Source organism: Molossus molossus, unplaced genomic scaffold (assembly GCF_014108415.1).
Source record: "Molossus molossus isolate mMolMol1 unplaced genomic scaffold, mMolMol1.p scaffold_m16_p_5, whole genome shotgun sequence".
Classification (NCBI taxonomy): domain Eukaryota; kingdom Metazoa; phylum Chordata; class Mammalia; order Chiroptera; family Molossidae; genus Molossus; species Molossus molossus.
Window position 1 is genome coordinate 6701559 of NW_023425388.1, and position 12648 is coordinate 6714206.

The following is a 12648-nucleotide window of genomic DNA, read 5'->3' on the forward strand; positions in this document are numbered from 1 at the left end:
GTAAAAAAAGAAAGTAAGTGCAACGAATGTCAGGGGAGGCAGTGTATGGGTCTGGGTACTTCCAAGGTTCACAAGAGGGCGCCAGTTATCAGATGCCTGTGCTGAGCCGCACCACCGGACCGAGAGTTAGCCCTCCAGGTACACAATGTTTTCCATGTGTTAGTGTCCTGGAGCTGCTGTGATGAAGTACCACAGACCAGGCAGCTGCAATAACAGATGCTGATGTTCTCACCATTCTGGAGGCTGGAAGCCCGGGGTGAAGGTGTCGCAGGGCTGGTTTCGCCAGAGGCTTCTCATTGGCGTGTGGATGACCATCTTCTCCCTGCGTGGTCACGTGGTCGTCCCTCTGTGTGTCTGTGTCCCAATCTCCTCTTCCCATAAGGACACCAGTCAGACAGGATCAGGACCCACCCTCGGGACCTCATTTTACTTTAATTACCTTTTTAAAGGCACATTCTGAGGTTAGGACTTCAACTTATCAATTTGATGGGGGACACACAATTCAGCTCATAACATTCATCAACATGACTCATATCCAAAACACTTAAAATTATTCTAACATAAGACTGAGTTCAGGGGGAATTATGAGGACCCTTCTCAGATGAACATAGGAGAGTGTTAGCCGGTAGCAGTGGCCCCCAGACCTGTCCCTAAGCGCTTCACCACCACAGGCACAGAGTTAGGGTCCTCCATGCCTTGGCTGCCCAGCCCCAGGCCGGCTCCCCTCCCATTTCCACCACCTTCCAGCCTCTGAACGAATGGAGTTCTGGGGTGTGAAGAACCCCATTGTTGTGCTGCAAGGTGTATGAGCATCGTGGACGTCCGCCGAGTGAGGGGGACGCAAGCGAAACCCGGAGGGTTCCTTTCCAGATTGGTGCGCCCCAGCCCTAGGTGAGGAGACCCAGGTGATGACGCCGCGGGCGGGCGGGAGGTGGGAGTCCCTGGTGACAGGACGTCCATTTCCAGATGACGTCAGCAGGGGTCAGGCTTGTAAACACCAAGGACCAGCACAGACAGGGACAGGAACGAAGAAAGAGGAGAGTGGTCAGAAATCTCTTTCTTTCTTTAATGTTTGGTTTCTCGTGAGCTCAGTGAGTTGGAAACTTAATCAAATAGTGATGCACGTCCATAGACACTTCCATCACTGCGACGTCCAGCACTGCCCCCAGGACTCAGTCCTCACGGCGATGTTCGTTCTGGAACCTGACTGACCCAGCTGGGCTTCCCTGTCATTGCCACAGAACGGTGGGGGCGGGGCGCTCTGGCCAGAGCCAGAATTATAAAATATAAACGAAGTGGTGTCTTTTGCACACTTAACCTTGAGATCAAGATTCAGGCACATCTCGGTGTCCCTTGCAAGAGACACGTGCCCCTCTCTTTACCCAGGGGCACGAGACCCAGAAGCCTCGCCCCTGAGAGGGTGAATCCAGACATCTGTGGACCACCCCAAATTCCATTGGCTTGACTTGCAAAGTTTTTCTGTTGGCTTGTTTGTTAATCCTCAGCCATGGACTTTTAGATAGAGCGGAAGAGAGAGAGGGAGAGAGAGAGAAACATCGACGTGAGAGAGACATCCATTGGTTACCTATTGCACCACCCCGACCAGGGCCAGAGATTGAATCTGTAACTGAGGTATGTGCCCTTGACCAGGAGTTGAACCCGAGACCCTTCAGCCCACGGGCCGATGCTCTAACTGCTGAGCCAAACCGGCCAGGTGCAGAGCTCTCCCTCCCACTGTGATTAGTGAGGCCGTGTGGCCCCGGAGAGTGGGCAGAGGAGTGAGGGCAGGCAGTGACCCTGCGGTGACCCTGCGGTGATCCTGCTGTGACCCTGCCGTGACCCTGCCGGCTCTGAGACTTGGACATTTCCTTCTGCTTCAGCAGGGCTGGGGTAAGAGGACACCACGGGGGAGACCCCATCGACCACCTGGACCAGCTTCTCAAGCTCAGAGGCACCACTTTACCCCCACGGGCAGCTTTCGTTGTGCTGGTGGGTCCCTGTCCGGCTTGTCTTACCTGTTAGTCTGGGCAGGACCCACTCCCATTTCCAAAGACCACCTCTCCTCTCTGCTTGATCAAAAGAGACAAAGGAGAAGCTGAAAACGACCTCCACCGGGGGGTGGGGCTCACATCCCCACTCCTGGGCCCCCAAAGTATCAGCTCCGGGTGCTGGGTGAGCTGTGCTCACAAGGGCCCCGGAGACGCCCGCATCCGGACCCCAGACCTGCGGTGTGTCCCTTGCAGTGGTCCTCAAGCTTCCTGATGCCGCGACCCTTTAATACAGCTCCTCGTGCTGTGGTGACCCCAACCATAAAATTATTTTCCTTGTTACTTCATAATTGTAATTTTGCTACTGTTATGTCTTAGGCGACTCCTGTGAAAGGGTCATTCAACCTCCAAAGGGTCTCGACCCACAGGTTGAGAACTGTGCTCAGGAAAAGGGGCCCCCGCAGAGGGGATTACGTCAGATCGTGGATGGGGACATTAGCCCGGACCCAATGTCATCACAAAAGGGGCAGGAGCATCAGAAGCAGGAGGCAAGGAGACGCTGGAGCAAGGGATGAGGAGGAGAGTTGACCATGTGACACCACCGTCTTTGAAGATAGAGGAAGGTTACAGGGCAAGACCGGGCACCTCTAAACGCTGGAAAACGCAATGAAATGAATCCTCCCCCAGGGCCCCCTGAAGGAATGTAACCTGTCAACCTAAGAACGTGGGACCTCCAGAACTGCAACAGAATAATTGTGTGTGGGTTTTATATGTTTTTGCTATTGATTTTTCATTCTTTAGAGAGAGAGATAGAAACATCGATGTAAGAAACATCCATCGCTGCCTCCTGCACGCCCCCTACTGGGAATCAAGCCAGCAGCCCAGGCATGGGCCCTGAGCAGGAATCGAATCAGGACCACTCAGTCCATGGGAGGATGTTCAATCCACTGAGCCACACGGCCGGACTCCTGTGTGGGTTTTAAGACCGTGTTGTCCTTACCACTCTGTGGTGGTGACTTGAGACAGCAGCCACAGGAAGCTACTACCCGTAGGGGTGTGGTCACCAAACAGCAGTTTCTTGGTTTTGTCTGAGAGATAATTTCTCATTTCATTGAACATTCTACCTCTTTCTGCCCGACATAGCCAAAGAGTGATGATAATAGAAAAGGGGAAAACGGTTGGGAAGTTGGCAAATAGGAACATATGAAATAAAGTGGACATCTCCTTGTGGGTGTGGCTGGTGGGTCTTTACTTCCTGGAAACTGCAGTCACAGTTCTCATTTCCCTCCAGGCCACAGGGCAGACACGTTCCCAGGTGGCATCACAAAGCTGCGCCCGTGAGCCGCAGGGTCACAGAGCCGCAGGGTCACAGAGCCGCAGGGTCACAGAGCCACAGGTGGCGGCAAGAAACACGAGCATGGCAGGCTTCCCAGAGCCCGAAAGTGCCTTTTGTGCTGCAGATCACGTTGGGCGAGGCTGAGACCCCCGCGCCACAGCGTCTTGCAGCCTCTGCGCTCCGTGTCCTCGTTGTGAAGCGGTGCACACAGCATGGTGGCTCCTAGCTGTCCAGGATCCAGCTCCTGCAGTGAAAGGCGAAGTTGGAGCCGTGGGTCAGCGTCTTCACGGGAGGGGCCACCAGCTCCCACTTCCCTTCCTCCTTATTTTCTTCGCAGAAGCACATTCCCAGGGACGGGATCTAGAACAGAGTTGGATCACTTCTGAATAGTTTATACCAGCGCCATCGACGCTAAGCTTGTTCCAAAGCCAACAGGCAGGCACGCCTGGGAGGCTGGCACGATGTGCCCAGACAGGCACTGCTGTCGTGGTACCTGACATGGCAGCTCCCAGAACAGTGGGAAAGGCCTGGACACGTTATTTTGGTCACACTGGGGGGGGGGGGATGCTATCCAGTGAGTGGAGGCCAGGGGTGCTGCTAACATACCACAAAGCACAGGACGCCCCCAAACGCAGAGTCAGCCTGCCCCCGTGTCTACAGCGCCGAGCTGAGAACCCTGTCTACTGTTTGAAGACTGGCGTATGTCCCCAAATTTAGCATCAAGGAAAGATCCAGGTGTCATGTTCCAGACCCCAGAGAACAACGACACAGTGGAACTTGAGACAATTCCCTCAGCTGTAAGATGAATGTGATGGAATAGATCTTTGTTTTTAAGGCCTTTCTGGTTACATGTTTGCTTTCCTTTTCCTCCTCTCTCTATTGAATGTCTAGAAACTCCCTGGTCAGAAAGAATTTGCAAAAATTCCACCTCTTGGGGGTGGGGGATCCCAGTGAAGGTGACTGTGGACTCAGGGATGACTCCCTCTGTCTGCTTAGAGAGACTGGGGGAGGGGGTGGAGGATGTTTCCAGCTGCCCCTGTGATGGAACCATGTTGGGGACCCATCTTCTATCATACCTGTTGTCTACACCACTGGACTCCCAGTCTCAAGGCCATTGGTCAATTTGATAAAAACAAAAACAAAAACAAAAAACAAGGGCAGAGGGCACGTCCAGCCCTGAGTAGATTTTGGGGGCAGGGGCAGAGGGTGGGGGTGGGGTGGGTCTCAGTTTCTGAGCCTGCCAGCCTAGATTCAGCTCATTAACTGGATAAAAGCCACCTTTGTTTTGTTGGTGATGTTCCACAAGTCGGTCCAAGCACCTGTTCGATTATTCTGTAATTGTTGATACAGCCCAGCCCAGCCCCGGGCACTTGGGCATCTACAACAAGCTCTTGAGTGTCCCACGGCTGGATGGCTACCAAGGCAAGAGGGGCAGGGCTCCTTCCTGTCTCCCTGGGTCCCCAGACAAGCCAGCCCAGCCAGTGTCCCTTCACTTGGATTCCAAACCGTCCGCTCTTTTGTGGACCATCTGCTCCACGACTGAACTTGCAAGGAGTTATCATGGGAACTGACCTGTGACAAGTCCCGGGTCTTGTTTTCTATGTTACCTTGGCAGCAAATGGCCCAAGTTGCCACACTGATGATCAAGAGGAGGAAGCTCTCCCGCCAGCCCCCTGCCCAAGGCTGCCCTTTGCATAAGCGCAGGGGGGCATATTCTTAGGGCACAGGTGGGTCCCCGCTGCCCTGGGCTGTCAGGACACTTGTTTTCATTCTGAGAAGGGAGTGTGATGACCCTGTGTCCTTGGGCTGCGACTCTGTGGTCCAAGGAGGAGGTGTGGGCACGCACCTTTTTCACCAGCTGGGCGAAGTCTGCGCAGTTGTGGGGCGGCAGCCCGAGGAGAGGGCGCATGCAGGAGCCCAGCGTCGAGCCATGGCCCACGATCAGGATGACGCCTGTTGTAGAATAAAGAACGGCTCAAGGTCCAAGACGGCACAGAGAGCACCTTTTATTAGATCGGGGGTCCCCAAAGTTCTTGGGGTGAAACTGCCTCATGGTGCCCTAAAGCCTTGAGAGACTCCGTGGTTAGTAATTGTTCAGTGGGAAGATTCCAAACGGCGGCGGAGCGAATGGGAGCTACACAGACCGTCTCCCAGGACCAAACTGCAATTACAACTAAAATAACCACAAATCGTTGGGAAAAAGCAACAGAAAAGCAGTTTGTAAGGACCATGTAACCAGGGACACTGAACCGATCCTGGTAGGATTACGGAGGCGCGAGATGGGGTCTGGGAGCCCACAGACAGCAGCGGCCTTAGCTGTGAGCAGCGCCCTCGGGTTACACTCCCAGGCGGCTCCACAGTGCAGAGCTGGGACAGAGGCTAAAATAGCCACAGCCACTCGCCTTGGGCTCTGGCAGAGGGAGGGCAGACTGGACTGGAACTGTGTGGGGACACTCAGAAATTGGAGGGCGCTCAGAGCTTTTGCTGAGTTGTGGCCACACAGGACTGTAGCCATCTTACTCCTTCCCAGGGCTCTGGGGAGAGGCTGTGGCCCCTCCCTCGGAGATTCAACCCCACCTGGGGGCCATTGAAATGTAAATTGAGGCCCATTAACACCCAGCATCTGCCCCATCCTTGGGAAATCCCCTTACACTGAGCACCTGAGGGAGTTTTTCATTCAACTGAGAACCCAACGCTCTTCAAGTAACAGTGACTAATAGCCGGACTAATAGCCTCCAGGCAAAAAGCTAGAGGATAACTGTACCTTTCCTGGCTTGCAACTCTATCCAGGAAAGTAAGACTTGACAGTGGTGTTTAACGTGGGACCGCCCATGCTCATCCAAACCCAGGAGAGGGAGCCACAAACAGCAGAACACTAACATCTACAGGGAAAATTTGGCAGGCTCCAAAGCCCACTGAGATAGCCAAAATGGTGAAACAAAGAAACAAATCCCAAATGAAAGAACAAGAGACCTCTACCGAAGATGAGATAAATGAAATGCAGTTAAGCAAGTTAACAGAGCTAGAATTCAGAGCCATGATCTTAAGGAAGCTCAACAGCATGTGTAAGTACATGAGCACCATGAGTAAAGACATAGAAGCATTGAAAATCAACCAATTGGAAATTAAAAACCACCAAGAAGAAATAAAGAATGACATAGTAGAAATAAAGAACACATTGGAAGGTCTAAACAGCAGAGTAGAGGAAGCTGAGGACCGGATCAGTGAATTAGAAGATAGGGTAGAAAAAATCAACCAATCAGAAAAACAAAAGGAAAAAACAATTAAAAAACAGGAAGACAGCTTAAGAGAACTGTGGGACAACCGGAAACATAATAATATTCGCATCATAGGAGTCCCCGAAGAAGAAGAAAATGAGCAAGGGTTAGAGAATATATTTGAAGAAATAGTGACAGAAAACTTCCCTAATTTGGTGAAGGAAGAAGGCATTCAAGTTCAAGAAGCACAGAGAGCTCCAAGTAAGAAGAACCCAAACAGGCCCATACCAAGACACATAGTAATTAAACTGCCAAAAATTAAAGACAAAGAGAGAATCCTAAAAGCAGCAAGAGATAAGCAACAGGTTACCTACAAAGGAAACCCCATAAGGCTGTCAGCTGACTTCTCAACAGAAACCCTACAGGCCAGAAGGGAATGGCATGGGGTAATCAAGGTCATGAAAAACAATGATCTGAATCCAAGACTACTCTACCCAGCAAGGCTATCATTCAAAATAGAAGGTCAAATAAAGAGCTTCCCAGACAAAAAAAATCTAAGAGAATACATGAGCACCAAACCAGCACTGCAAGAAATGTTAAAAGGACTGCTGTAATTAGCAGGAGAAATAGGACGAAAAATAGAGCCACACTAAAGTGATTGTTCAGTAACGCAGTCCCGCCTCTCATTGCATGCGGTTGGTTCTTCAGGGTGTATCTCATCCCCAGGCAGGGTCTGGGGCGGCAGCTCCTGCCCCTGAGCTTCAGGGACAGGACCTGGCCTTCATCTGAGCCACCAGCTGTGATCTGAGTCTCCACCTCTCAGGGGATGTAGTGGTGGCTGCCGCCCAGGCCTGATCCAATTAGCTTGAGAATTATCAGCCAGTTGATCACAATAAGCCTGCTGATGAGTCACTTTGGATAAGGACATCCAGAGTCCACTGGCTGAGTGAGTCTCCCTCAGGTGACAGGGCAAAGCAGAACTGGGGAGGTTCACCCACTGGGGAGTCGGGGGCGCCTTGGCCGGACTCACCGGCTCCACCTAGAGGAGGAAATCAGACCGAGCGCTTCCTTTTGAAGGCCAGGCTGACACGGAACATCCGTTCACATCCCCTCCTAGTGTGACTACACATTCTCCAATGCTGAAGCTCCCATCCATTTTCCCTGTGACATTTCCTACTCATTTCAAACTCATCTCTTTGGCTTCCACACTGGTGGCTGGTTGTCAGGATGCTGTTCTGGGGGCAGAGACACAGGTTTGACTCCTGGCCTGTGCTCTCCAGCACCCAAACCTCTCGGCCCCTCTGAGCTTCTACGTCACCAGGTACAAATGGAGGTGGTCTCTCAGACCCCACACGAAGGCGAGGGGTTAACGGGTATTGTCTGTGAAGGGCCCACCCCTGCCAGGGCATCGCTAGGTATCAGCGTTTACCCTCTGGCCCAGCTGGACTGTCCCTCCCCGCTCGCCCCCCTGCCTGGCTCATGTGCTCCTCCTCCTCCTAGGGCACGTCTGCCTTCCCCCAATCCTGCTCGTTCTGCTCCCCAGTGCTGCCTGCTCAGAGCCTCGGCCACTTGCCACCGGCTTGGACTGAGGAGCTGTACTCCCCGCGGAGAGCAGCACACGGTGTCCAGCAGACACCGGGGTCACTGGAGAAAGGATCACCCCTGGACATTGACATTCAGCTAGTGGTGGAGGCTTGAAATGAAACAGCCAGAGAGGGGCCAGCTGAGGTGGGGCCCGAAAGCTCAGTGAAAGGCTCTAATGTCACTATCCGTCCTCTGATGTCCCGTGGCAATAACTGTAACCACAGGTGTTTGATAGTTAATCAAGTGTCACTAAGGTGTAGTTTCCAAAAGTGTGTTCCCACATTCAGATCAGTCAAAACAGGCACTAGAACCATCCTCGGGGCCAGATGTGTTGGGGCACTGGGTTCGGCAAGGTTTGGGTCTCTTCCTGTAGGGTTTCTCGGAGCATGTGCCCCAGGTGCACTGGGGACTCTCTGGGAGGGGCCAGGTGCTCAGCTCCTCCCCGTGTTCCTTGTCAGCAGAATTCTTCATCCCTGGAGCATCTCTGGGGTGAGGGTCAGGGACGGAGAGAACACAGGTGGGGAAGAAGACCAGGTGGTCTCTTACCGACTCTGAGACTCTTCTTCATGTTATTAATGTCCCTAATATTCCAGGTGTTTGTGCCCCTTTCCACAACAATATTCCAATTCCATGAGGGTAGAGTGTGACTTCTCCACTCAGACCTCCTCCCTGGGATGTTTTGTTTAATGCCTGACACATCGCTGGTGTTCAGTACACATTTGCTAACTTACATTTTTATAAAACTGACTCCTAAGTTTCACTATGGACATTTCCAATATACACCAAGGAAGGGTCTGATGGAACCGCACATACGGAACCCATCACGGAGCGCCCACATTTAGCCCACTTTGTATCATCTGCTCTCTACCCCCCGGTTTTATCTTAGAGCTTATGGCAAGCACCGCGCCCTCCCCGAGTACGGCTCAGTTTGCACCCCCGAAGGACAAGGGCTTTGCATTTGCACCCAACACAGCCATCCTGCTGTTACCACACCTAACAAGCCTCCTCAGTATTTCCACACTCCAATTCCATAGTCCAACTTCTCCAAAGGTCTCCACGATCTACTTATACTCATGTTCTTCTCACTGTCATTCAAACATGTCTTGACGTTTGGTGGTTCGGTTCCTAGTCTGTGGTTTGTGTTGCCGCTGCTGTCCTGGGTCCCCCGGGCTCTCCGCAATGGAATGGGGGTCCCAGGGCCTGAGTGGCCAAGGAGTGTTTCTCTGTGCTCGGTTAAAGCAGATGTACCACTCTGGCTGGGAGGTTGGGGAATGATCAAGTTCAAGAAACGGTCTGGTTTCCATCCCAGAGGTGAGAGGCCAGCCCCGGGGGCTGCTCACCCGGGCACAGGGCAGGCACTCACCGTCCTGTGGGCAGCTGCTGAGCATCTGCTTCACGCTGGCCACACACCTGTCCACGTACTCGCTGTAGCTCTCAGCCGGCAGGAGGGAGGCGCAGGGGAACGCAGGCCTGAGGGAGGAGAGGGACGGCTGCCACCGGCCTGCGGGAGGACTAGGGCTGCGCCGTGGTCAGCTGGAGAAGGACGCGTTCTCCAGGGCGGCCCTGCCAGAGCAGGGCTCCCGCCAGCCGTGCGGCTCCAGGTTTGCACTCAAAACTGGCAAAGGGCTGACGCTCCGTCCCGGCAGCGTCGCTGAACACCCCCCGGGCTTGGGGGGGCAGTCAGCCACGGGCAGAGAACGACACAGATGCTCTCTGACCGAGCTCTTGTCCTCTCCCCCACAGGCCCGAACTCTGGGCTTTGGTGCTTGTCCGGGTAGAGTCCATTTTAGCAAGAATCCTGCCAAGTCAGTTTAGCAAGAATTCCCCACCCTGGATCTCTGATCCCTCTTCCTGATATCTGAGCACCCCCTCCCTTCTGATATCCTGGTTTGCCTTTAGAAAGAATCCTGCTAGGTCAGTTTAGCAAGAATGACCCTACTCTCTTAAAATGTTTTGCCATCCGCCAACCCCGCACCCTGCTCCTCAGCTACACGCCCCGTGTGTCCTAATCGCGATCAGAGTCCGTCCAGTCTCCCTGCCCCAAACGACCCCACTGCAGCCGTCCCTCCTCACCGGGAGCCCCGCTGCAGGTCCGGGAGGACCGCCTACCTGTACTCAGTGCTGACATTGAAACTCGCCTCCTTCAGCTCGTCCAGCGTCATGAAGGTTGGGGCGGTTTTGCCGGTCTCCCATCTCGTCCACTCAAATATTCCGGGTTCCACTCTCATCTTCAACTTTCTCTCCAGTCTGAGCTCTGCATTCAACAAAATACAACTGTTTATTGTTTCCAGTGTCCATTTTGGCTTTCTGTAAAGAGGTCTCTTCCTAGGTCTCAATAATACTTTTCAAAAATGTGATTTTTTTCCCTTGGCCAACATTGTTTTGTGATCACCGACGGCTGTACTATTTCTGAGACAAAAGCTGTGAGGAAGTCGGAAGGTATCCGAGGAGTGATGACCGTCTGTCCATCAGTAAGGACAGTCTCCCACTGTCCCTGCACTACCAGTAGCAGGCCCAGCCTGGTACTCATCCTGGTTGCCCGGTCAACTCTACAACCAGACCAGTAGTGGGTCTCGCCATGCGTCAAAAATGAGAGCGCACCAATAAGGGCTCAGCAGTCCAATGATCCACGGGAAATAAGCAGTTAATCTTGGAGGGTGTTAGTCACATGAAAGTGACATCCTGACAAACAGACCACACTGAGCAAAAGCTGCCAGGCGGCAGGGAGCTGTCTTCGGGGACACTCACCCTTCCCCAGCACTTCATCCCTTGCCCAAGAGACCCGGACAGTAAGACCACCTCTTTGTGAGTGGAAGAAAAATAGACCTTAATGTTTTTATTTGAAACGGAGAAAACGACATAGACTCAAATGTTGGCAATAAAATCAGCTTCCAAACTGTACCCCGAGTGATGAGAAGGGCTCCCTTGCGTGTTTAGAAAAGAGTGGAACAGGCTGTTGGGGCCCCCAAGCTCTGCCCAGCCCGTGAGGGGCTCGTGTCTCTGCACGGATCACACGCAGGAGCAGCCTGGAGAGTCTGCCAAACGGAGTTGGCCCCGCTCCCGCTCGAAGACCTCTTGTCAGCCACTGCTCTGTGATCGCACTTCGAGAGACGGTCCATCAGCACGTTCAAGGACACAGCACAGAGATCAAGTTCAGCACGTGAGTGTCCCGATGCTAGTCTGAAAAACCTATAAAGAAGGCTCGGTACCTTTGTTTTTCTGAATTAGCAAGGGATGTATCAACTGGTGCTCTTTCTTTTCCTTTATTGATTAGAGAGAGAGAGGAAGGATAAGAGAGAGAGAAACATTGATGAGAGAGAACATCGATTGGCCGCCTCCTGCACGCCCCCCACTGGGGATCGGGCCCACAACCCGGGCACGTGTCCTGACCGGGAATTGAACCGATGACCTCTTGGTGCCTGGGTCGACACTCAGCCACTGAGCCACACCACCTGGGCTCCACTGATGCTCTTTAACAGGCCTACTATTAATAAAGATAATAATAAATAATCTACATGTAGGGTGAAAGTCAATGAGAGGCCACGTTAAAGACATTGACCTTGCCCTTGACAGAAAACACTTTTGAGAACTTTTTATTGTATATGCAAGAGACCTAAATAGTAAAAAAATATTCACAAAAATTGGAACAAATATGTTGATAATGAAGAACCATGAATGATGGCCAAAGAGGGATAAAGTTATGAAAAATGCTTTTGAAGCTCTGTCAGCCTCTTATTAAGGAAACTGGCCAAAAGAGTTCCTATTTTCTTAAAAAAAAATTATTTTTTCTTATTGATTTTTAGAGAGAGATAGAAACATCAATGAGAGAGAACATCGATTGGCCGCCTCCTGCAAGCCCCCCACGGGGGATCTGGCCCACAACCTGGGCACGTGCCCTGAATGGGAAGCAAACCAGCGACCTCTCGGTGCCGGGGCCAACACTCAACCACTGAGCCCCACTGGCCGGGTGAAGATCCTGTCTTCTTATTCCTATGTCGTCACCATGGTGAGAGAGATTGGGTAGGGAAGCAAAGATTAAGATCATTACTAGAAAAGAACCTTAGGACGCAAGAGGAAATCATCATTGCACTGACATTCAAGGGCTGGCCTGGGGGTCTGCACTGCCCCCCCCCCCAGCTCATTGCAGGGCAGCTGGCCAACCATGGAAACGAGTGGCTTTGAAGGTTCGTGGAAAAGTGGCAGCATCTTGGGTGGGTTCAAACAAAGTAAGCTCATTAAATGGCAGGAATAAAGGGGGGAGGGGTACTTTAGGGACCAGTCTGCCACCTTTCACCACGTGTTTGCGTGCCTTTCTTCATTCACATCTGATTACTGTCGCTGTTGGGCTAATTAGAAATACACCGATCCTAAGCAAAACAGAAGGAAAAGTCCTTCATATCTGTTTTGCTTTATTTCATCATATGTATTAAGAGTTATCCTCGAATTGAAAGCTCAGAATAAATACAGCCGAGAAGGGCTTACTGAGCTATGAGGGGAACCCCCCGCCTTCACGTGGCCATTT

At 52.3% G+C, this 12648-nt stretch overlaps 1 protein-coding gene across 5 annotated transcripts in view; it reads right to left on the reverse strand.

Moving 5' to 3' along the window:
• Window positions 1-2908: 2908 nt before the first annotated feature.
• The window catches only part of UBASH3A (ubiquitin associated and SH3 domain containing A), a 39394-nt gene continuing 29654 nt past the window's right edge, over window positions 2909-12648 (reverse strand). Inside the window, exons 11-14 of one of the 5 annotated variants that reach the window (XM_036243441.1) lie at window positions 10236-10380; window positions 9490-9596; window positions 5171-5277; window positions 2909-3568 (exon numbers count right to left, since the gene is read on the reverse strand). In XM_036243441.1, coding sequence (XP_036099334.1) covers window positions 3371-3568; window positions 5171-5277; window positions 9490-9596; window positions 10236-10380 — 557 coding nt within the window. In that variant the 3' untranslated portion in view covers window positions 2909-3370. Of the gene's footprint in view, window positions 3685-5170; window positions 5278-9489; window positions 9597-10235; window positions 10381-12648 lie in introns of all 5 variants that reach the window. The other 4 variants (XM_036243442.1, XM_036243443.1, XM_036243445.1 and 1 more) reach the window with 4 other exon arrangements.